The sequence below is a fragment of the Phaenicophaeus curvirostris genome, chromosome 11 (assembly GCF_032191515.1).
Source record: "Phaenicophaeus curvirostris isolate KB17595 chromosome 11, BPBGC_Pcur_1.0, whole genome shotgun sequence".
NCBI lineage: Eukaryota > Metazoa > Chordata > Aves > Cuculiformes > Cuculidae > Phaenicophaeus > Phaenicophaeus curvirostris.
Genome location: NC_091402.1, coordinates 18,102,289 through 18,125,268, shown reverse-complemented (window position 1 = coordinate 18,125,268; position 22,980 = coordinate 18,102,289). Strand labels below are relative to the sequence as shown.

Here is a 22,980-nt window from a genome sequence, read left to right as displayed (position 1 = left end):
GCTCTCCTCACGAAGGTGGAGGGTGGGAGCCACGGTGGGGCTGCTTCTGCTTATGGTCCTGCTTCCAAGTCTGGACTCTACGGAGCAGGCTGGCCATCCCCACCTCCCCATGGCTCCTGGGGAAGGGGTGTGTGGCCAGGCCAGGCTGCAGAGCGGGCAGGGGCATGGGGACAGGGACAGGGACAGGCATCAGGATGGGGATGGGCACAGGGATGGGCACGGCCATGAAGATGGGTACATGGATGGGGACAGGCACAGGGATGGGAATGAGGATGGGTACAGGGATGAGGATGGGCACAGGGATGGGGACAAGGATGGGCACAGGGATGGGTTAGAGCACAGGGATGGGGACAAGGATGGGGTAGGGCACAGGGATGGAGACAGGCACAGGGATGGGTACAGGGATGGGTTAGAGCACAGGACTGGGGACAAAGATGGGGTAGGGCACAGGGATGAGGATGGACACATGGATGGGGACGAGGATGGGTACAGGGATGAGGACGGGCACAGGGATGAGGGAGGGCACAGGGATGGGGACAGGGATGAGGGAGGGCAAAGGGATGGGCAGGAGGATGGGTACGGGGATGGGGATGGGCACAGCCATGAGGATGGGCACGAGGATGAGAACAGGCATGGGGATGGGGATGGGGAAGAGTACGGGGATGGGGACGGGGAGTGGGCACTGGCACGAGGACGCGCACGGGCACGCGCCGGCAGCCCCGCCGCGGCTCCCTTAGCAACAGCGGCGCCGGCCGCCGGCCAATCACGGCGCGGCGGAGCGGCCCCGGCCAATGGGGAGGCGGGAGGGGGGGCGGGAGGAAGGGGCCGCGCGCCGCGCCGCCATTTTGGCGTCTGAGGAACAAAAGAGGCGAAGCGGCCGCCGGCGCCGGCTCCACATCAGGTAACAGCCGCGTCCCGCCGCTTCCCCGGCCGCTCCGCCCGCCGGGTCTCGGCGAACCACCCCCCCCGGGAGGGCTCCCCTCTCCCCTGGAGCGGCGGGGGGCGAGCGGGTGGCCGGGGGCCGCCGCCGGCGTGGGGGGCGCGGCGGGGCTCGCTCTGAGGGGTCGCCGGTACCCAGGCGGGGCGGTTGCCCCGGTAACCGGCGGGGATGCTCGGGCTCCCGGTAGGGATGCTCCGCGGCAGGGGAGGAGCTTTGCCTGGGAAGGGGGGGAGGCGGGGGAGGGTTCGGTGCGGGATGGGGAGGGGGCGGGGAACGGGCAGCTTCGTTCCCGTGGTACCGGGTGAGGCTCCATCCCCGTCAGGCGTGAGCTGCGAGACAAAAGCTGGTGGCAGAATATATTCCCCACTTTGAAGGGACGGCCTGAAGCAATGCGGGTGTCCCAAGAAGTAGTTGCTATTACAAAAAGTAGAATATCTTGATTTAAGCTAGAGTTAAGCTCATCCAAGTAACTATATTTTTTTGAAAGTTAGACAGAATGTCCCTCTGGTAGCGTGGTTTTTATGGTGTGTTTTTTCAAATACTGTTTTCCCAGACGCTGTTACGTTCTGTGTTTAGTATGATCTGTGCAGAACAGACGTGTCTTTTTCTATAATCACCTCTGTTTGTGGTCTTTCCCTAGCTCAAATGCAAGGTAAGATAGACCTGGAGCCAGCTTCAAATTAGCAAGAGATTTAACTGTTGTGAAATTCATAATAACACTAAAATTAGTCCTTGGAAAGTCATAGGATATGCATAAGATTTCTGGGAAAATATATACCTCTAAGTGGGAAACACATTCTGTAACCGGTACTTGTCTTGTTGCATATGGTTGATGGAGATCACTCCCTCGTGTTGCCCAGGCCTGATAAAGGATGCTTTCTTTCTAAAACTCCGAAGAGATGTAGAGAGTTTATTTGCTGGCACTTTCAGTATCACATGAATGATTTGCGTCGCGTTACTGCGTGTACTGTTTAATCTGTAACTTCTGATACTCTTATTATCAGAGAAATTGTGCTGTGCTGTTCCTAGTGCAGAAAACATAGGAAAGTTTATCAGTCATATTGTCAGTAGAATTGGGCTGTGCCAGGAGGAGGGGCAGTAAGCAGCTGGGGCCAGAGACTCTGCATTTTTACGGTGATGTAATTTGTTTATTCAACAATATAAAAGCTAGACCCCTCACAGCGATCTCTGGAGACCCCACCTATGAGTGGATGCACTGCGTAGGACCTCCCCATTTGCCAGGACAGGCTCTCCAAATCCTTACTGCAGAGAAAGGGGCTCCTCAGTGTCTGTGGGTCTGGATTATGATGATAGGGCAATTGGTGATGCATCTTTCTTAATTACTATACTTATTCTCTTGTAGTAATGGTTAAATGTATTGCGTTTAAAGCTGTTAATTGTTAACTTGCTAATTACTGCTAATAATTAGTTACTTTTCTTATTGTACTAAGTTAAGTAAAACTTGATTTCACAGAATATTCAAGAGTTTGGGCTTTTATGCTGATTGTATTTTGTGCTTAACACTTTGTGATAAAACATGCTTACATCCATATGCATACATTTCCCCAGAAATCTAAGCATATTCTATTACTTTTCAAGGACTAATTTTAATCTTATTATGAACTTCAACAGTCAAATCTCTTATGAATTTAGAGCTGGCTCCAGCTCTGTCTAGCCTTGCGTTGGAGGTAGGGAAAGACTGCAGAGGTGATTACAGAAGAAAATGCATCTGTTTAGCACAGATCATACTTAACACAAGATGCTATTGCTTCCAAAAGAGTGAGGAGTGTAACAGGGTCTGGAAAAACACTATTTGAAAGAAACATGCCAAAAAAACCCCCCATGCTATCAGAGGAACGGTTCTGTCTAACTTTCAGAAAATACAATTACGCGGATGAAAACTTAATTCTACTTTAGCTTAAATGGAAATATTCCACTTGTTGTAATAGTAACTACTTTTTGTATCATCTAGAGCATCCCCATCTGGACATGACATCGCTCTTTCGCTGAGCCCTGCCCTCCCCAAAGGGGCAGTTCCTGAGGTGGGGAGCTGTGAGCTGGGGGTTCCGACAGTATAGGTGGCTGGGTGACCCTGGGGTGGGCTCTTGCCCCTCGCTGTTATTCAGCAGTTCCCTGCCTGCATCATAAACCAGTGAGTTTCCGTTTTGCCTGGGTGACGGACGCACTGCGGGTTTGGTGGCTGTTTCATACGCTCAGTAATATTGCAGAGTGCAAAAAGAGCGCTTCGGGAGGTGTTGCGTAATCAGAGGTGCTGCTCATGAATACCCCTTCTGTGGACAGAACAGAAATACTGGGTGATGTCTTCCAACGAGCTGTTTCGAGCATCACAGGGTTACAGAACCTTGTTAATGTGGTTTGGAGCCCTCAGGCTTTCAAACTGAAACACATCGGTTGAAGCTTTGGAAGTGGGCATTCTGCTTAAGAAAATAAATGTTATCATTGTTGATGGAATAACAGCCTGTTGGTAGTTACACCCTGGTATGTCCTTGGCCTTAATTCCACTGTGAAAAAATATGCGTGTTTAACACTGATACCTTTCCTGATATAGGCTGGAATTTAATTGTGCTGTTGTTTTTGGTTTGGTTTTTTGTGGGTTTTTTTTTTTTTTTGACACAGTGCCTTATGTGTCTGTCTCATATACCCAGGTGCTTCAAGAATGTATCTAGTACATGTGCACTTTTTTAGACTCATGAATGTCTAAGGGGGCAGCTCTGTCAAATATTGTAATTAGAATTTTGCTTTAATACTCATTTCTGGAACATTAATGTGAGTTTGTTTTAATTTTCAGTGAGATGGTGTCTTGTTCATTACTCAACATGTAACAGAGAAGTGAGAGCAGAGCAATTCAAATTTGACACCTGAGAATAACAAGGTCAGGGTCATTTTGGCTTTTAAATGTTGGAAGAATTGATACCTTTGCTCATAATTTTGCTTATGGAAGATAGAAGCTCTTTGTGAAATTTAAAACTGTCTTTAAGTGGAAATTAATTTGTATATTTTTAGGACATTTTTAAGGACTGGAAACTGGGTTTATATAGGCATGCATTCAAAACCAAATATGTGCGCTTAAACAGACTGATTAGCGTGTTTACGTTTAGCCAGTTTAGTATCTTCTGACTTGTTATAATTTTTAATAAACTATATTACTAGATGAGGGAGAATCCAATTATTTAACTGTCAGAATGCAGGAATATTTCTTCAAAAAAGACGGATTTTAAGTGCTCAAGAGTGTCTCCTGGTTAAGGGTTGCAGGAAAGATTTTGGGGAAGGATTACAGCTATTCATGTGTACTTGTTTGTAAAAATTTTAGACCTTAAACTTGGCCAGGCAGCTTTTCATATATTTGTGTTAATTCATTTAATTGAGAAAAAAAAAAAAAAATCCTACCTTTTCTGTCTTTCCTATTTACACCTTTCTGAAGTAATAAGTTTTGTAACCTTGTCTGTGGTAGTTAGATCATTCAAATAGCATAAGCTTTATGTTGCTGTTTCTTCTTAAAGAAAGGTAGATCAGAGCCATAATAAACATGCGGTGTGTTCACTTGGGAAGGAGCTGGAAGACTGGATAGCGTATGAATGCTGGGTATTGTGCTCTCAAAAATTCTTTCCCCACCAGTTGTTTGCAAGGAAGGTTTCAGATTTGTCAGGCATGCAGTTTTGAAAAAAAAAAAAAAACAAAACAGGATGAGAAGATGTTGAAGAAAAATTCTTAGCTGCCTGTTAGGGGATGGGCTTCCAGTCAGGTCATGGGTATTAATTGTTCTCTGATTAGCTGGGGAGTGTGAGAGGCTATTTTGGGGAAGTTCTTTCTCCTAAAGGGTAGAGGAAGATTGTAAACCTTGTTATAATTAAGGGTACTTCAGTCTGTCAGATGTGGTGGGAGGGACACAAGTGTCTGCTTTTTTGGTCAAGGAGTAAGTGAGACAAGACAGTGTATGGGGTCAGGTTGATGATGAAAAACCCAGTGACAGGAATTCCAAATAGTCATACGTAAAAATCTTTAGTTCTTTACTGTGTGAATACTTTTGATGAATTGAATTAGGTAAGGTCTTGGGGGAATTCTGAAGTAACTGGTATTAAATGCTAGTTACTTTTGATGATTCTTGTTTGATGGTGTTTGGAGATCTGAAGAAAGCGGAGATGTTTCTCTGGGACGTCAGGGATGCAGCTGAGTCGGTGCCTGTCTGAGCTTGGGAGCAGTTCCAGATCCAGAACAGGCGAAACAGATGTCCCCTCAGTAACATTTCTGATGCTGTCCTGCCCAGAAAGCTGCGCTTCAGGTGGCAAAGGCTAGAGGCAAAGGCAAAGTTTTGAAGTGAAATGTTTTGATGTGGTTTATAATGCTAAGCCAAGGTATAGCTTTCTCCTTTTTGATGTAGTTCATTGGTTTTCTTAATATTTCTGCAGCAATGCTTAACACAGAGCTTGTTTAATGGGAAGGAACGTATTCCAAAAGTTCAGGTACTGCATCAAAAAATTGAAAGGGCAGAAAATGAGTTACAACTAAAAATTTTAACAGGAAGGTGCTCTACTGCTCTAGTTGTACATAGACGTGCAAGGGTAAGAGCTAAGTACAGCGGAGTTTGATGCTTTATTAGACTGCCGGTTTACATTCTTTGTATCTAGTGAGCATGGGCTAGAACCATTATGTGAAAGCTATCAGGTTTGTACACTGGTGTGTGGAAAAACTTGCTGCCTCTCATTTGGTTTATCCACTTATCTGTTGTTGAATTTGCTGATGCTTAGCTCGTCCCTGTTGGCAAGAAGCTGTGGTTGGTCTCCAGGCAACGCAGGTCCAGCTGAGCTGAGCATCTCTGTGCCTTGCTTGAAGAGATGAAAATTTTCCATTGCGGGGAGAGGATTTTTCCTCTCTCGCTAATTCTTTTATCTGGCTTTGTCTTGCCCAAGGTTATTGTACCTCTGAAACAATATAGGGACGGTTTTTAAATATTAAGAGGCTGCATTTTAAAATTTTAAGGTGTAACCACAGATGTGCATTTCTGCAGTTTTTGTCAGAAATACCTCATTAGAATGTAAATTTTTGAGCCTTTCATAAGAACTTCTGTTTCAAAATAATTATTTCTTCCAACCTTTTGCAAAAAATGCTGTATGGCACAATATCATGTGCTGTAATTAGCTAGAAATTTCTCCTTCTGCAAAACCTGAAATGCTGCAGACATAGTGAAAGCAAAATTATTTGTTCAAATGAAGGTCTAACATTGGTAGTCTTTAATGCGGTGATTGAGAACTTGAAATAGTCACTAAGTTTTTACAAATTCTTGACTTGTGTAGTGCTAAGTCTTTGAGGTCCTGACTGTGTCTCAGAAAGATGGGCTGTATTAGAACAAGGGAATGATAATCTTCGTAATAGATACAGAAAGTACTCTTTCACATATTGGTTATCAGATATTTAACCTGCAGTCTTTGATTGCCCTGTGTGTGTGTTGCTGGTGCATATGGAAGGTTGTCTGTTGGAGATAGCCAGAACTAGTTAGTGCCCCGTTTTACATTGTTTTACTGGAAAAATAAAGGCTTGCTCATAAAATGGTTTTGGCCTCTCAGAGTCTTGCTTTATGAAGACAAACTCTGTGTGTGCCATGATGAATGGTTGGGCAAGAGTCTGCCCAAGTTACTGGTTTGGAGCTGTGTATGTTTCCATCAGCCAGTTAATAGCCCAAATAGAACAGGTAAGTACTGAATTTACTAGAAGCCTTTCAGCTGTCCTGCCTTCCTTGGTTGCTGTCTTCTGCTCTGCTGTTGTGTTGACATCCAAAAAGTTGAAAGGAATGAAAAAAATTTGATCTGGCTTAATATGGCAGGTCAGTTTTCTGAAGAGACATCTGTGAATATTGAAGTTGAGAGTGTAGTTCTAGCTGTGGAGGGAACAAAATATTGTTTTGGGAAATCGTTTCAGAATTCATGGAAGTAAGTAGTTACTCAAGGATGAGGGGTAAATGAAGTAAATGCTGATGGAGCTGCAGTGAGTTGCCTGGTAGAGCAGGGTTGTCTTCCAGTTCTCTTGAAATAGCCTTTCATGTATTTAAGTGTAAATGCTGAATGGTGATTTCTTGTTTTAAAGTGCAAATAATGATTTATTACAATTCATGTAATGCTTCCAAAAACCAAAATGGTCTTTCCTTAGCTTTACTTATCCTTGAGATATTTTTTTCCCTTGACGGCATGCTGGTTTTTTTTAGACACGCAGAATTGGAGCATGAGCACAGCATGGATTGGCAGCGCTGTGTTGCAGATTTTTGAAGAGAAAATAGGTTTTCGGCAATCATCCTGTCCTAGTCTTCCCTTTTTGGTTAGTGATGGTTTCTCTTTGAAGACAGTTGTGCAGACTACATTTGCCTGTGCTGTAGAATCACTGGCTGTCACGAAAATCACCTGTGAAGCAATAGATGTGTGCAAGGGAATAAGGCTTACTGTAGTTGCGTCCCATTACCTAGGCTAATAAAACTAGCTCTTCTACATGATTAAATGAATTTCAGCCTGCAAGGAAGTGAGAGAAATTCAGCCAAGCTCCTGCAAAAGCATCCTTTTATAGGTTACTGAAACTGGTAAGTTTTTTTCAAGTGGTTTTATACTACTGTTTGAATATGTAAACTGTATGAGATTAAAGGGATTAATTCTTGTACAGTGATTATTATGGTGAGCCTGTAATTGGCCGCAGATGGTGTACTGTGAGATCACTGAAAGATGAAACATGAAATATGCAAATAATGTTCTTTTTAAAAAAACAAAGCACACAGAGCCCAAAACATTTTTTAAGTACTATGCAGATGTGCTTGTACAAAAGACCCTTGTCCCTTTTACTAGGGAGAATCTGTGCTTGAAATGAGTTGTGGCTACCAGGAGAAACATTCAAGACTTTCCTTTGGTTTTATTGTAAGACTTTTCTCCTGTTGTTACTTGCTCATGTCCCATCTGCTGCAGTTTGGTAAGAAGTGCAGTGGAATTATTATTTTTGTATTTTAGGGGGTTGAACTCCTGTCGCTGCTCAGTCATCCTGGAAGGAGCTGTATGTTCTAGGTCCTAGGACCCAGTTATTCTCATTTTACCTTTGGCAAGCATGGAAAGTGCATGTAGATTCAGGGAATCATGCAAACACTTCAGGATGCAAATCTGGGTTGTCTGATCTGAGAAGTGTTTTCAGTAGCTTGAAATGTCTTGAATCCTAGAATGATTTGGGTTGGAAGGGACCTTAGAGATCATATAGTTGCAAACTCCCTGTTGTGGGCAGGGACACCTTCCACTAGATCAGCTTGCTCAAAGCCCTATACAGCCTGGTCTTGAACACCTCCAGGGATGAGGTATCCATGAATTCGATTTGTTGAAACATGAACACAATTTAAGAAGGTAGGTTATGTTCACCTTGTGAACTTCAGCTGTTCTGGAGCAAAAGCTCTACCTGTCATCGTCATCAGAGGTTAAGTCTCAGAACTTCCACTTGAATTATAGTTTAAGATGTGGATGGGTGTTTCAAGTCTGATTACAATCTCCTTCTGGGCTACTTTTCAACCAGTTTCTATAAAAAGAGACTAAGCCTCTTCATGTGAGGTTTGTCTGTGGTGTTGATGAGTATGCACACAAATGGGATGCGTGAAATGTGCAACTGCCTTTTGGTCACCGTTCTTCCTGTAATACTTCATTTATTGATGGTCTTTGCTTTGTGCGCCTGGAAATTTTTTGCTCACGGAGTTAGACTGTATTGTAGGATTTGGGCATTTGTTTAAATCTAAGCGATCTTGTCTTGTGGACCGTTAGTGCTTATGGTTTGAAAGGTATTAGGGACCAAGATTTCTGAAGAGAGTACAGAGAAAATACTTGTGGAGTTAAATGAATGTGGCCTTTGAACAGGACTTGACAGTTGTCCTCTTTAGCAACCTCTCATATATAGCAAATGGGTCACAACTGCACTGCCCAGTGACAAAGATATTATCTTCTTTTATTAAATGATTAGAAATACAGTTCTGAGACTGCTATATTCATGGTGAAGAGAAAGGCATAGCCTTAGATGTATTTTAATCTTAATGCTGGAATTTCTGGGGGTTTTGGTAGCTAGAATAACACATTCGTGTGTGTAATCCATACAATTTACCTCTTGCTGTTATATTTTCAGAAGATTAAAGGCTGAATGCTATTTTGGTTTTTCCGTGACAAAGGGCTGTGTTGTCTTTTTATAGCAACTGGTGGTTTTAGCCACTGGTGCCAGAATACTGTTTTAAGATGGATCAGTTTCTAAATAGGATGTTTAAGTAGCTTAGTTTTGGTGGTTCAGGTTTCTTAGTTTCCATGGCATTTTTACTTGGAAAAGAGTCTAGTTCTTAAATTACACAATCCCTAGAAAAACTGCAAGGATCAGAATTGCATGCTCTTTTCTGGCTGAACATGCTTAGTAACCTGTAACTTTGCTTTATTTTAGTATTAGGGAGGTAAAATAGCTGTATTTGAGAGGTAAAACTTTGGCATTTCCTCAGAGTGTTGTGTATGTAGTTGTTAAGGTAACAGATTACACATAGTTGGGAAAGCTGAAAGCTGTTGCTTTCTGGGGTCTTGAAATGTAAGTTGTATGGACTGTATAACTTCTTCATTGAGGTTTAAGAAAGTGCAGCTGGGGGATGGTTGTGCATGCTTCTGCTAAGAAAAAGCTAGGAGCTCTTGGTGACCACCTTTATTGAGCTGATGAACAGAAACTTTCCACCCAGTTATAAGTGTGCATTCTTTCTTGGTGGAAATATTTTGTTCACGGCCTAATGTTAAAAATAGGATTAGATGATTTCTACCTTGATGGGCCAAGACTCTTATCCAGTTGGCTCTGTCATGTTCCCAACGGGTTTTGCAAACATGTTTTGTAGAAACTTTGTGCATGAGTTCATGTGTAATTCTGGGTTCCTAGATACAGGCTGTTTTGTGTGATCGAGTAAATTAATTCAAGGATTCCTCCCCCCCTTTCTATCTGGAGCAGTTACTTCATTTTCCCAAACTACATCGATGTGTTGCTGCAGTTACCAGACATTTAATAAAGACAGATTAAAAAAAAATAATTAGTTTATATCACACTTTTAACAGGCAGGTGGTTTTTTACTGGTCTGGCCCAAGCACCCAGCATTCAACAAGAAGTATTTGTTCTTTTTTAGCTTTTTGTATCTGTAGGCTGTTATGGCAGACTCCTCACTGTAGTGCCTGACTCCCATCACCCTCTTGGTTTACCATAAAGGCTATAGCAAAAGTATTTCTACTTGAAAAGTGAATATGCATGTAGTCTCAATATGTAGGTGTGGAGGAGTTGGTATTTTACTCTTGGATTTGTAAGTGTTCCTGCTGAGTATTTTTACAAAACCTCATGCTTACTCATCTCTGAGCACAAGTCATGTGGAGATAACTTAATGATTGTTACATTGATTGATTCGCTGCATAAGAGCTTAAATAACCTTGACTTGCATACAAACATGTAGCTCAGCATCTTTTTAATTTTTTTTTTTTTATTACTGCTGTCTAAGTAACAAAATAGCAGATACTGTGGCAGCCTCTTGGTTTAAAGTTGTGTATACCAAAGTTCTTTTCCATTAAATCTGCTGTATTAAATTTTTTTGGTGGGCAATGTTTTGTTTACAAATGTAATAATTTGAGAGTCTGCAATTTCAATGCACTGTTGTACCAAAGCTAAACTTTTTCCTAAAAATCAGTTAGCAGAGCACGTGTTTGAATTTAAGGCTGCTCTTAAGGTTTTTTTTCTAAAATTGCCTGATTCGTATGAGCACATTGTTACATGGACTCTGTGTTTCTACCCTTAATGAGACAAAAAGTTAGAAACTAAGGCTTTTATTGCTCAAATTTGGTTATATTGTTACTGTTAAAGATACCAAATGCTTTGAAAGCATCATAATGTGGGACTTGTATTACTTTTAGACGTATAATTTGTCCTCAAAGTTAGGAATCTATTACAACAGCTGTGATAAATGAATACAGGCAGCTGACTGGACACTAGAGGATTTGAGTATTTCCATTCTTCTCCTAGGAACTGCTGGAGTTGAACACACTGAGTAACTTCATTAACGTGTGCCAAGCAGCAACTAAAGTGAATGTTAGCAGAAATTCCTTACCAATGTTAGACTGGATAAATTTGCTAATAAAAATGTTATGCAATATTCTGATTTGCATCCTCTACTTTGTACTTTGTGTCCTTAGATTCAAGGAAAGCACTCTGCTGTTTGTAAAGTAGCAGAATGCTAGTGCCAGAACATGTAGTTTGATATCAGAGACTTGTAAAATTCCTGTAACTATTCCAGCTCCATAGGTATAATGTAGATTCTTAAAGTGTGTTTATTCTGCTTCAGTTGTGAAGAGTCATTCTCTTTGAGCACTGTAATGACTTATCAACTCAGACACTTTCTACACTGATATTTTTGTCTTCCTGTGTCCTTTCTCACCTGGTATTTGTTTCTTCCTGATTATTCTTTCAGTAGAAGCAGCTTTCTCTTCAGCTGATGTGATGGGTCACTGATACTTTTTTTTTTTTTACCCCAGCTGGCTGGCTGTTCCTTGAAACCTTGGGAAGAGGCTTAGCTTTGTCTGGTTCAGCGGGGTTATAGCTCTGCAGATAGCTGTCCTGTCAGCTTCCTCTGCACTACCCAGTGAACTGAGAAAAGGACAGGCAGAAAGAAAGCTTTGCTGCCTTGCTATTTCTGTCACTGTAAAGCTGATTTATGGCTATTTGGACTACCCAAAGTAAAAAGTCTGCACTTGAGAGAACTCATTTTTGACGGATTGGTTAGGAGGGCAGCTCTGCATCAGTAATTCAGCTATTGCAGAGTTTTGGGAAGAGGTGTTATTTTTGAGATTGTTGTGAAGGAGGGAGCTGCTGCTTAGTTGAACACTGTGCTCTCCAGAGGATGTGTTTGTTAATGCAGTTACGTATGGGGCTAAATTCAGAATCTGTAATGACATGAAATGCTTTCCAATGAATGCTGTCACTTGAGATTTATATTAAAAGTCTGAAAACATGAGTTCATTGTGGTATTATTTCCATGGTCATTGTCCATGTGAATGACAGTAGGATGGCTGTGCATGTCACTTCTGTTACAGATCTGGGTTTTAAGCATCTTTTGCTCCTTACTGTAAGAATGACATTGCTCAAGCTATTGTTATTTTGTCTAGGTGAGGCTTCTTTCACATGATGTCAGATTTTTCGCTTAAAATGCTTGTCAGGTGAAGTAATAGTACATCTGGGTTTTTTTGCTGATGTGTCCTTAGAACAAAAGATCTTAACCAAAGGCACTTGAAAACATGTAGGAGGACTAGGGCAGGGTACACTGAGCCTGTGTTTGGTTTCTGGGAAAATTGCCTAAAAACAGCTGTTCTGTGCTCTTTCTTGCTCAAAGATCATTGAAAACAAACTGGGTGTAGGACCAGACGAAAGGCATGAAGAACTATATTGTGCTTGTGATGGTAAACATCAGTGCTGCTTGAAGCATTGGTCATCAGTTAAAAGTTCTTATTTCAAAGGAAGTAGAACCAATTTGACATGTGATGTTTTTTTATGGGAGCTATTTATAAATGAGGCTGTGCAAAGCATTTCTAATGGACATTACAGCTGTTGCTCCAGGTCCTGTTGTTGTCCTGCCTAAGTATTGCATAACTGATATTGTTATAATTTTAGAGCTATAAAAAACTTGCTTTGTTATCCCTCAAATGGGAAGTTACACTGTGATGTGTTGCCAGATCTTACTTTGTTCAGGAAGCAGTGAAGTAGCGTGAGCTGTGCTGTCCAGTTCTGTGCTCTGCAATTCCATTGCCAAATGAATATGGTGTACTGCGTGCAAGTATTTTCCAGACCACTTGGGTATATGTGAAAGCAAACAAGCTGAGCAGCTACTAATGAGCTCCCATGAGGATGTGTTGGGTAAACAAGGTGTTGCATATGGTCTGTGTTGAAGGTGCTTTTTGCCAGAGTCATTTCTATAGCATAAACATTTTTCCTCCTAATGCAGCTCTGATGCAGTAGAGGTAGGTGTTTGAAGTTAAGGGATGTTGCAAGGTACTTTCTAAGTTTGGATCGCTGCAGCTGCCAAACAGTGTCACCAATGAGGAAGGCAGCCACAGAATGATAAAGCTGTCATGGGAATATAGGTTCTTACAATGCTGCTGTACTGTAATGCTGTTGAAGGTGGCTGTGCCAGTGTGAGGCTCTGTCGCCACAGGATTTTGTACATATGTAACTGTGCTTTCCAGTGAAGGCTGGCGCTCTTCTAGCTTTCCCTGGGAAACGGCAGAAAACTGGAGACATCGTTGGCTCTAGGAAATCTCAATGAAAACCCTTGAGACTTGTAAAATTACTGGTGCTTAGAATTTCTTTACTAGAAAATGGAAACAACTCTCAGTGGGAGCTGCACTCGGGCACCACAGAGGCTTGTTGAGCGTGCGTTCTGTGAACACTTGAAGCGTGTTCCAGTCCTTAGGGGGAGGAGAAGCGGGGCCCTGCGTGGGGCGGTGGCTGCAGAGCACGCACAGCGCCACCTGCCGGGCGCACCTTCCGCAGCCTGGCGGTGGGAGGCAAACGGGGGCTTGGAAGTGGCTTCCACTCAGTTCCTGGGTGGAACTGAGAGGTCCTCACCTCTGAGTCACGAAGTTGTCCAGTTGTTGAGGTGAATGAGAAACTAGCTGCGTCATAAAAAAAAAATGTGAATAAAGTAGCAAGGATAGAGATGGAAAATTTACTGATTTTGCCCTAATATTAAAACAATAACTAGTGTGTTAGAAGAGAGAATCGTTCTTGGGAAGTACTATTCCAGATTGTTCTACATACTCTTGCAGAGGTGTCCCAAGGCTTGTTTTCTGAATTTTTTGTCAAATAAGGCTCTTTTTCCTGAAAGAAAGGAGGAAAAAATAGTTAACTCGTGTGTAGTGAGTAAACTATTGATCTGTTACCCTTAGGTGCAGGTAAACATTCCAGGAGCTGGAGTTCAGTTGATTGATCTGTTGTTCCTTTAAGCAGTTTAGTTGTTTAATTCAATTAATGCCCTTATGTACAGGGCATGTGTAGGCGTCTGTGGTTCTGTTAGCACTGCTGCTTTAAGCCTACAGGTCTCTGCTTTTCCAGTTACTGTAAAGCTGTTAAATATCTAAGGAGGACAAATAAAAATAGACCTGTGACCTAGAACACTTTGTAGTCTCTTTGAATTAAGTGCATTATTGTTCGTGTAATGATCTTCAGACAAAGTAAGTAAGAGGTTGTTTTTAACTGCAAAAAAGAGTTAATCATTACAGCTCAGGTCTAAAATTAGAGCAACTTGACTTAAAAAGTTGGAAGGCGCAGACTAAGACAGTCGTGTGTTGTTTTTTTTAGCTTTGCTCCTATAATTGCATATTGAAGTGCAAGAGTGTAGTCACCGGGGTAAGGCAGCAGATCCTTAGAATGCAGATGGCACAAAACACTGCCTTCTGCTGTATTTACGCAAAAACAAGTTCTTGGAAAACGGCTTGTTAGCATTGGCTTTTCATCTGAAAAGTTAACATATTTGTAATATTTTAAACGTCTGACGCGCTGGGAAGGAAGCAGTGTAAGTGTCGAGCCCGGACCTGGGCAGGTTTCTGTGATCCTGGAGGGGTGGAATTGTTATCGCGGTGTTAATTAGGGGGAGCGCTGGAGGGCGTCAGGCGTCCCTCCTAGCAGGGCTCGCCGGGCCCTACCGTCAAGATTGGTTAATTTGAAAAAGGAGGCGGCGGGGTGGGGGGGCAGGAGCCGTGTTGGCACCGCTCCCTCTGCCCAGCGCCGCCGGGGCGGGGGCTCCGCGGGGCCGGGGCGGGGCCGCGGGGCTCCCATTGGCCGGAGCGAGGCTCCCACGGGCCGGGGCGGGGCCTTGCGGGGCCTGTCCGGCTGCTCCCCGGGCGTTCCCGCAGTCGGCCGGCACCGCAAGGCGAGCGCGGAGCCCTCCGCTCCCTCAGACAGGCCTCAGCGTGCGGGGAGGCTGACGGCCCGGCGCTCTCTTGTGTTTGTTTTAACAGACTTTTGAGTTGGAATAAACACCTTCAGATCTCGGAGGCGTCTGGCTCTAAACTGCCTTCACCACTGTCGCCGCCTTCTGTCTAATGTGCTACAAGGATGAGCCCAGCATTTGGAGCTATGGAAGTGGAGCACTATTCCAAGGGAGTCCTGCTCGAGCCTTTTGTCCACCAGGTTGGAGGACACTCCTGTGTCCTCCGGTTTAATGACAAGACCATCTGTAAACCCCTTATTCAGAGGGAACACCAGTTCTATGAGACTCTCCCATCAGAAATGCGTAAATTCACTCCACAATATGAGGGTAAGTTACCAAACCTTAGGCTGGTGTTGGGTTTTTTCTTTCTGTAAACACAAGCGTGCTGTGCTCTCTTATCTCTGAAATCTCTTCTGTGTGGAAGAGATTTTACTGTAGTGTTTTCTTTTCATGTATTTTGATGTTGTCTGAGGCAGGCTGTGGAGATGCAGGGTGGAAATGCTTGCCAAGTTGGTGTTTGGGCTGACTAACAGCATTAGAGTAGAGCAGCTCTGCTGGTGATAGCCCATGTATCTCGCTTAGGCACAGGTAAGTAGCTAACAGCTTGTGAATGTTTTCAGTAATTATCTGCTGCTTTTTTGTTGATTTCTTTTTTTTTTTCTTTTACCACTTGTTTAATGTTTGTTCACAAGGATTTGGTAAGATTGGCAGATAATATTTTGTGCAAGCTTTGTTGTGGTCACTTGGTTTTGAATTTTTCCTTTGACTCTCATTTTGGGCACAATAAATACATGTCAGTAAGGTGTCTTGTTGAATATTTTCAGTGTTCTTTCTGCCATTAAGGAAATGAAAATTCATGGCATTTAGGTAGGCAAGGATCAAGTAGCCGTGATGAGGCTGAGTCAGATGTTATGCAGGAGTGGAAATTCCAGTTCTTCTAAGCATTGTGCTAGTTAACAGAAACACTTTTCTTTCTCTTCGCTATTCCATCAGCTGATGTCTGGTGATTAATAAATAATATGTCTGAAGCACTTTTTAAAATGGAGTTGCTTTTTAAAGCACGTTGATTTCAACAACCATAAGGGTGATGAAATTTTGCATACTGTTTATGAACTCTTGGAAGATTTCAGAGATGTATCAAAGTTAAAACTCCTGGCACACTCGCAGAGACTTTTTGATGTGTCTAACTACAAGTTCTGTTGAACTGGAAGGAAATGTGATCTTTGAATGATGATCTCAAAATGTAATAGATCAAATGTACTAGTGTATATGGCTTTTTGGGGAGTGTGGGGAGGGATTTAGGGGTAAGGGGCCTCACTTGGTCCGTCTCTGTTATTTTTTCCAGGATAAAGCCAAAGGCCCTTTGCTAGCTGGCTTCCCCCTTTTTTCCTGTTGTCCTTTCCTTTGTGGCAGCAGGACTGTCAGTCGGAGCTGCTGCGCTCCCTGCCCCAGCTACTGTAGGTCTCGGAGCCGCCTGCCCAGCTCAGAAGCGCCAATCTCTCGCCGAGACCTCTCCCCACTGGCCTAGTGATGAGCTGTAAGAACTGTGCAGACTGGTTTGAGAATAAAGAGAGAGGACTGAAAAATAGAATTAAAAAACAATTCAGACAATTGTAATGACTTCTTCATTAACAACTGAAACTTGGTAATGTAGCACTGAGTGCATCTCTGTCAGAGTGCTCCTCGGAGGCTCTTAAAATGCAATGCAGTGCTCTAGAGACTCTTAATTGAAGGATGAGAGGAAAAAAATGCTTTCAAGGTTCACCATGTTTCTGTACCACAAACAGATTTGTTTTGTACTGCATTTTTGTTATTTATTTCACAAGATTTCTGCATAACCACTATCAATAAACTATATTCCAAAAAGGAGGCGAAAATGTGTGATTAAACGTGGTGATTCTAGGTGGAAGCTTTTGGACCAGTTTCTATTGTAATGTGACATTTTCCTTGTTTTGCTCTACTTGCACATCTTTCCTTTTCCATGGAGATCTATTGACCAAATCTTGTTTGGATAAGTCCTTTTTCCTTTGCTGTTATGCAAAACTTAGAGCTTTTGGTGTTGAGGTTTTTTTATGCAGGTCACCTTTCACTGCAAGATGTTAACAAATGCTTTGCATCTCTCTTAGGGTCAGACCAGTCAGGTTTTTTAAAATTAATAAAAACTTTTTTTTAATTGAAATTGTCTCCTGTTATTATTTGATTCTTACTTGACTGCATAAGAGAGAGAAAAGAACCTTTGTATCACTGTTTTGTCAATATGCTAAATTGTCTTTTCTGAGGTGTAATTTTTGTCTAGGTCTTTTGATATTTGTTAGGTTGGCAGATGAGGTTTGGCCTGTGGCGAGATAGAAACTAAGGACCAGGGTAAGAGAACCACAAAAGTTGCTATATTCCTAGTGTAAAGTCATGCGTTCTGAAAGGCCTGCTTGTCACTTCAGGAATTTGTAACTGTGTGTGTTCTTTCTCTCTTCAGGTGTGGTATCGGTGAGCTTTGAAGAGGATGAAGATGGAAATCTGTGTCTGATAGCATATCCGTTAAATGGGGACCATGATAACTTAGAAAACTTAGATAATTCTGACTGTGAACCCAAAAGTAAGCTGTTGCGATGGACTAACAAAAAGACAATGTTGTTAGAAAATGAGAAGATATCTAAGGAATGGGTCCGACAGCACAGGAAAGAGGAAAAAATGAAAAGGTAAGTTTCATGGGGGAAATGGAGTGTGGAGCATTCAAGCACATCATGTTTTTACTGTCAAATTAGTATCTAGTCTCCAGAATTCCAGAGAATTCTCCAAAATTTTTCATTTCCATTTCCATTTCTTCTTATTTCTTTCGTTTTTCCTGAACTCTTCAGTGCAGATGGGTTCAGCAGTGAAACTAAGTCCTCAGCCCAATAGCATGTTTAGTCTTCTTTATTATTTTTTTCTGCTGTGGCCAATTGGAAAAGTTTTCCCAATATTCTTTTTGAAGCTGCTGGAAAAAGAAAGAAAAACCCCAGTGCCTACAAAAGCACAATAGTTGTATTAAACCAGAAATGTCATGGGCTATATGTGGTGCACTTCTATAGAAAACCTACCTTATCCTTGTTATAACATTACTGATTGGCAGCCTGTCCGGTTGTATAGGAAGCAAAATAAAGCTTATGCTAGCTGTTAGTGAAGGTGAGCAAAGTAGTTTGTAAGGTTAAATCCACTGACAGCCCCTTTGTGAAGGTCTTTGTTTTTCTACTTGATCTCTGATTCGCTGCTTTGTTCTGTTTTCTAGTCACAAATTGGAAGAAGAATTTGAATGGCTGAAGAAATCTGAAGTCTTGTATTACACTGTAGAAAAAAAAGGAAATGTCAGTTCACAGTTTAAACACCACAATCCTTGGAGCATGAAATGTCACCAGCAGCAGTTACAGCGGATGAAAGAAAACGCAAAACACCGGAATCAATATAGTATCCTTTCCTGAAAATGCTCATAACAAAATGAGTAGGGCTCTGCTTTTTTCTTGAACGTGCCAGATAAGGTACAGTGCAGGCTTAACTGCAATCCAGAGAGACTCCAAAGCCGTGATTTATTTGGTGACTTTGCAGGGGTTACCAGTAATATTCTGAACACAGGCTTTTCCAGCATGTGATAGAGTAGATAGAAAATTTGGATAACTTAATTAAAAACTACGAATTATTGGTCGTTTAGTAAAAAGGTTTTACAGAATGCTGTGTTTGGTATCTTCCACAAAAACAGGTGGGATGCTGTTTTATTAGTAAATGAAAACTTTCAAAGGAGAAGAGTTCTGTCACTTTTTGTTACTGTGCTGGTAGCGTCGATCTTAAAAGCTAGTGCCATCTTTCCCTTTTTAACAACTTCTTAATGTGTTGCCTTAGAGATAGAGGATATTCCAGTGCCTGGAGCTGTCTGCTTCTAATAGTGTCTTTTCATTAAACCTTTTTGATAAAGAAAAGCTGAATATAAACTGACTGTCATGTAGGATTGGAGCATGAGAAACATAAAACTGGTGGCTGAATCCATAAAAGCAGAAGCACGCTGTTCTTGTGTAGGCAAACATCTGCATCCTGTACGTTCTGTGCAAAAGAAAATTACCTCGCTGTATGCAGGCTTGGGTGCGCCTGATAAATCCTGCAAAATTATTAATAAAAATATTATTAAAATATTAGTGTCTGCATATTGAAGTAAACAAATTCCTGATGTTTGAGGAGTTTTGGTGAATGGATTACTAGAACAGCTCTGACTAATGAACTGTTTAAAATGATAGAAGGCATTTCATGGCTGGTATCCTCACCATTTCCCTGTGGATGCTTATTGAATTATCCAAGTAGAAGTGTGTGTTGTCTCTGGAACAATATTATTGCAGATATTGAAGTGCTTTTTAAGTTCTCTGCTTCCAAGGTGGTGTGAAAATGCTTTCACTGTTTTTGAGTGGGAACTGAAGCACACAAAAATCTATTTTCCAAAAAAAATCTGTCACTAGGCAGGAAATAAATCTGCAAGTCTATACTTGAGGTGCTGTGTGACCCCAGTTAGCTTTTTCCCTGCACTTAATGTGGAAATTCACTTGTTTTCCCTAGAGAAGACCAGTGAAACCGGGATTGGATGCGCACTCTGCTTTATGCTAAGTTTATGTAATTGTCGTTTTTTTATAGGCTGCTACATAGTGGATATGTTTTGGGTATGCTTAAGGCTATAAGCTATAAAATCTGTGATAATGGCTTTAAAAATCTGTTTTTTCTCATTGTGAAGATTCTTCCTTAACTAATCAGAATTCATTTTGCTGGAAAACCTAACATCTCGATACGAAGTACCCTGTGTGTTGGACCTTAAGATGGGAACCCGCCAGCATGGAGATGATGCATCAGAAGAGAAGAAGGCTAATCAGATTCGCAAGTGTCAGCAGAGCACATCCGCTGTTATTGGAGTCCGAGTGTGTGGCATGCAGGTGAGAGGAAAACTAGTTACGTGTAGGGCAACAGACTTACACACATTTCTGTTAGTGGGAGTTTTGGCTTATGTAGTCATCCTGTGTGTTGCTATCCTTGATGCTGAGTTTTGTTTCCTTCAGTAATGGGAATGAGGCTTTTGAGCAGCCCTTACTAGTTGAAGGTGGCAGCATCTGCAGTCTGCAGCACATGCTCTGCATCAGTGGAAGTGTTCTCTGAGCACAAAACCAATCTCCTGCACCATAGCAGCAATTCAAAACTGTGTAGTAAAATAACTTATTCAATTGACATTTCAGGGTAGCGTAGGAAACAATTGAAAGGAGGGTCTGCTAGAGCATGTGTTTTGCAGAAAGCTTGTAGAAATGTGCCAGAACACTAAGAAGCAATCAGTTCTGTCTTCTGGACTTTGAAAAGCCACAGATCTTTCACTGCTTAAAGCACAGACTTCCTGCAAACTGCAGACAAGTGGCTTGGTAAATGTGATGAGGCTTGTGGTCAAATAAAGGAGAGAGCTGCGTGGACTTCCACCTGAGTGTTCTGTTTACTTGTTTCTGTATTCCTAAAGTGAAACAGGAAAGAGCTTGTTTGTATTAGTCTTTTCCCAAGTCCCTTTCCCATCCAGTAGATTCCAGGAATGCCAGCAGTGTGTGCTAGAACTTGTTCCACAGCATGACTGTTGGCATGATTGGTGCTCAGCTCACTGTTCTTAGCTTCAGAGAAAAGCATGAGGCAGAATTGGAAGTGGGAGAGCTGCATTTCTAACCATGTTGTGCTGGGATTTGAGAAGGGCCTGGTCGTTGTTTACCTTCCAGTGAAGGACCTGTGCTGGAAAACAGGGAGGAACTTCAGAGGCATCTGTAATCATTACTTGACCCAGATGTTTAGGCGTTACTGAGCCATGTGGTGCATAGACCACTCTCCTACAGGAAGAAATATTCCTGCAGGAGCAGCTCTGGCTTCTTTAAATAGAGGATTATGGGACACACCTTAGTTTTATATAGGAGTGTTTGTTGTCACTTGGAGCTCAGCATTCTGGGAATCAGTTGGTGCGCCTGTGAGCAGAGGCAGATAATGAGCTGTGGTACAAGTTGTAGCTTGACTTTGGAGATCTTGGCTGCAGCTTTCCTAATCTCACTTTAACTCCTCATTCTTACATCCTTGGTGGAAAAGCTCAAACCTCAACTGAAGGAATTTTCCATTTACTCCATGCCTCCAAGTTCCGTAGACACTGCTGGATCTGTTGCTAGTTTCTGTAACCATGCAACAGAAATTTTGAGCAGCATGTCATCTTCTGAACGCTTTCTTGTAGCAAGTCAATCTTTTTTTTCCTTCAAGGCTTTGTGTCAGTATTACCAGCAATTTTAACAATTCCTTGTCTTGTGTGGTTTTGTATATGCAGGTCTACCAGGCAGGCACTGGCCAGCTGATGTTCATGAATAAATACCACGGAAGGAAACTCTCAGTCCAAGGATTTAAAGAAGCACTTTACCAGTTCTTTCATAATGGCAAATACCTGCGCAGGGAACTCTTTGAATCTGTTCTTAAAAAACTGACCGAACTCAAGTCTGTCCTAGAGAAACAAGAGTCTTACCGCTTCTATTCCAGCTCCTTGCTGATCATTTATGATGGAAAGGAAAGGCAAGAAGTTGCTGTCGACTCAGACCCAGAGGACTTGGAGGACCTTTCAGAAGAATCTTCAGATGAGTCAGCAGGAGCGTACGCCTACAAGCCGACTACTAGTACTGTTGATGTCCGTATGATAGACTTTGCCCACACAACCTGCAAGTACTATGGAGAAGATAGCGTGGTGCACGAGGGCCAAGACACCGGTTATGTTTTTGGACTTCAGAACTTAATAGATATTATTAAAGAAATAAGAGACGAAAGCAGTGAATAAACAGTGAATGCACAGCAGTAGAAAGCACTATTGTGACTCTTTGTATTCCAAAATTATTGGCCACTTTCTGGTGGTAGGAATCTTTACAAGCTCTGCAGGGATGATCCCTTCAGAGTCAGACTTGTTCAGAGGGCATTTACTTATATTGGTGCTGGACCTAGCACTGGCAAAACTTGGTATCCTTATTTATTTTAACTTTCTTAAACATTCCGTATTTGATTACTCAGATACCTCTGTTATCCCTGTGTGTATACGTTCCAATAAAATTCTTTTTGCTCATTGTAAGTCATGCTTCAGTTGTTGCTGGTGACTGAGGAAGGGGTGAATTTCGTTGCTTTCTGGCGGTGCAGTGCATAAAGAGCAAGGCTCGCCTGCCTTGTGAGAGCACGTGTTGAACAGCACATCTGTTCTGGGCCTCCCAACAGGAGCAATGAGATAGTCCAACAGCCACCAAGCTGGGCAGGGCTGGAGCAAGCTGCTTTTGAGAAGAGGCTGAGGCAACACGGCCTGCGGAGCCTGGGGAAAAGACGGACTAAAGGGCAGAAGGCTGCAAGAGAGACCTCCGGAGATGCCTTCCAGCCAGAATGATGTGACTGATAGGTGAGGACTTGTGTCTTAAGTTCCAACAAACTTTTTCCTGTTTGAGGATCTTGTAAATGAGATTTTTGCGCTGTGTGACCCATTTCCAGAGAGCTGTTGGCATTTTTTTAATCTAAACTGAGTCAAAACATGTAAAACTCCTCCAGGATTATCTGCAATAGCAGAGGCTGAAAGCTATCCTAAGCAGCTTAAATCTGACTTGAGACAAATAGATGGGAAGGAAGTGTCAGAAAGTGAGAGGACAGTGAGTAGCTGAAATAACAGAACTCCAGACCATGAGTGGCTGCTTTGGAGAGAGGTGCACTTATTTCTTTAGCGGTTTAGAGAAGTGACTTCTCCCCTTCTAAGACATGGTGACAGTGCAAAGGAGAACTGGGTGTGGGAGTGCTGAGGGAAGCGTGGGGATAGGGCTTGTTAGAGTTGCCCAGGATAAAGCAGCAAGTTCAGTCAGAGATAAAGTGTTTAGGGAGGTGGGTGATGCTGGGGTCATCTCGGCTCATCCTTCACCTTCCTGCAGGTGTGCCTGGGAGAGGCAAGGTGGGATGTGACAAAGCCTGCAGATCTGCTGGTAGAAGGTCACCCTCTTTCATCCGCTGTAGC

General features: G+C 42.5%; 1 protein-coding gene across 3 annotated transcripts; it reads left to right on the top strand.

The window, feature by feature from the left end:
• Positions 1 to 798: 798 nt before the first annotated feature.
• On the top strand, positions 799 to 22,065 carry IP6K2 (inositol hexakisphosphate kinase 2). 3 transcript variants are annotated; one of them, XM_069866331.1, is made up of 6 exons: positions 799 to 901; positions 14,971 to 15,269; positions 17,416 to 17,638; positions 18,208 to 18,383; positions 19,707 to 19,882; positions 21,283 to 22,065. In XM_069866331.1, the coding sequence occupies exons 2-6, from the start codon at positions 15,068 to 15,070 to the stop codon at positions 21,778 to 21,780; spliced, it is 1,275 nt and encodes a 424-aa protein (XP_069722432.1). In that variant the 5' UTR covers positions 799 to 901; positions 14,971 to 15,067; the 3' UTR covers positions 21,781 to 22,065. The 3 variants fall into 3 exon arrangements, with proteins under 3 accessions (XP_069722432.1, XP_069722434.1, XP_069722433.1); XM_069866333.1 differs by lacking the exon at positions 799 to 901 and adding an exon at positions 3,750 to 3,833; XM_069866332.1 differs by lacking the exon at positions 799 to 901 and having other exon boundaries at positions 14,889 to 15,269.
• Positions 22,066 to 22,980: the final 915 nt, after the last annotated feature.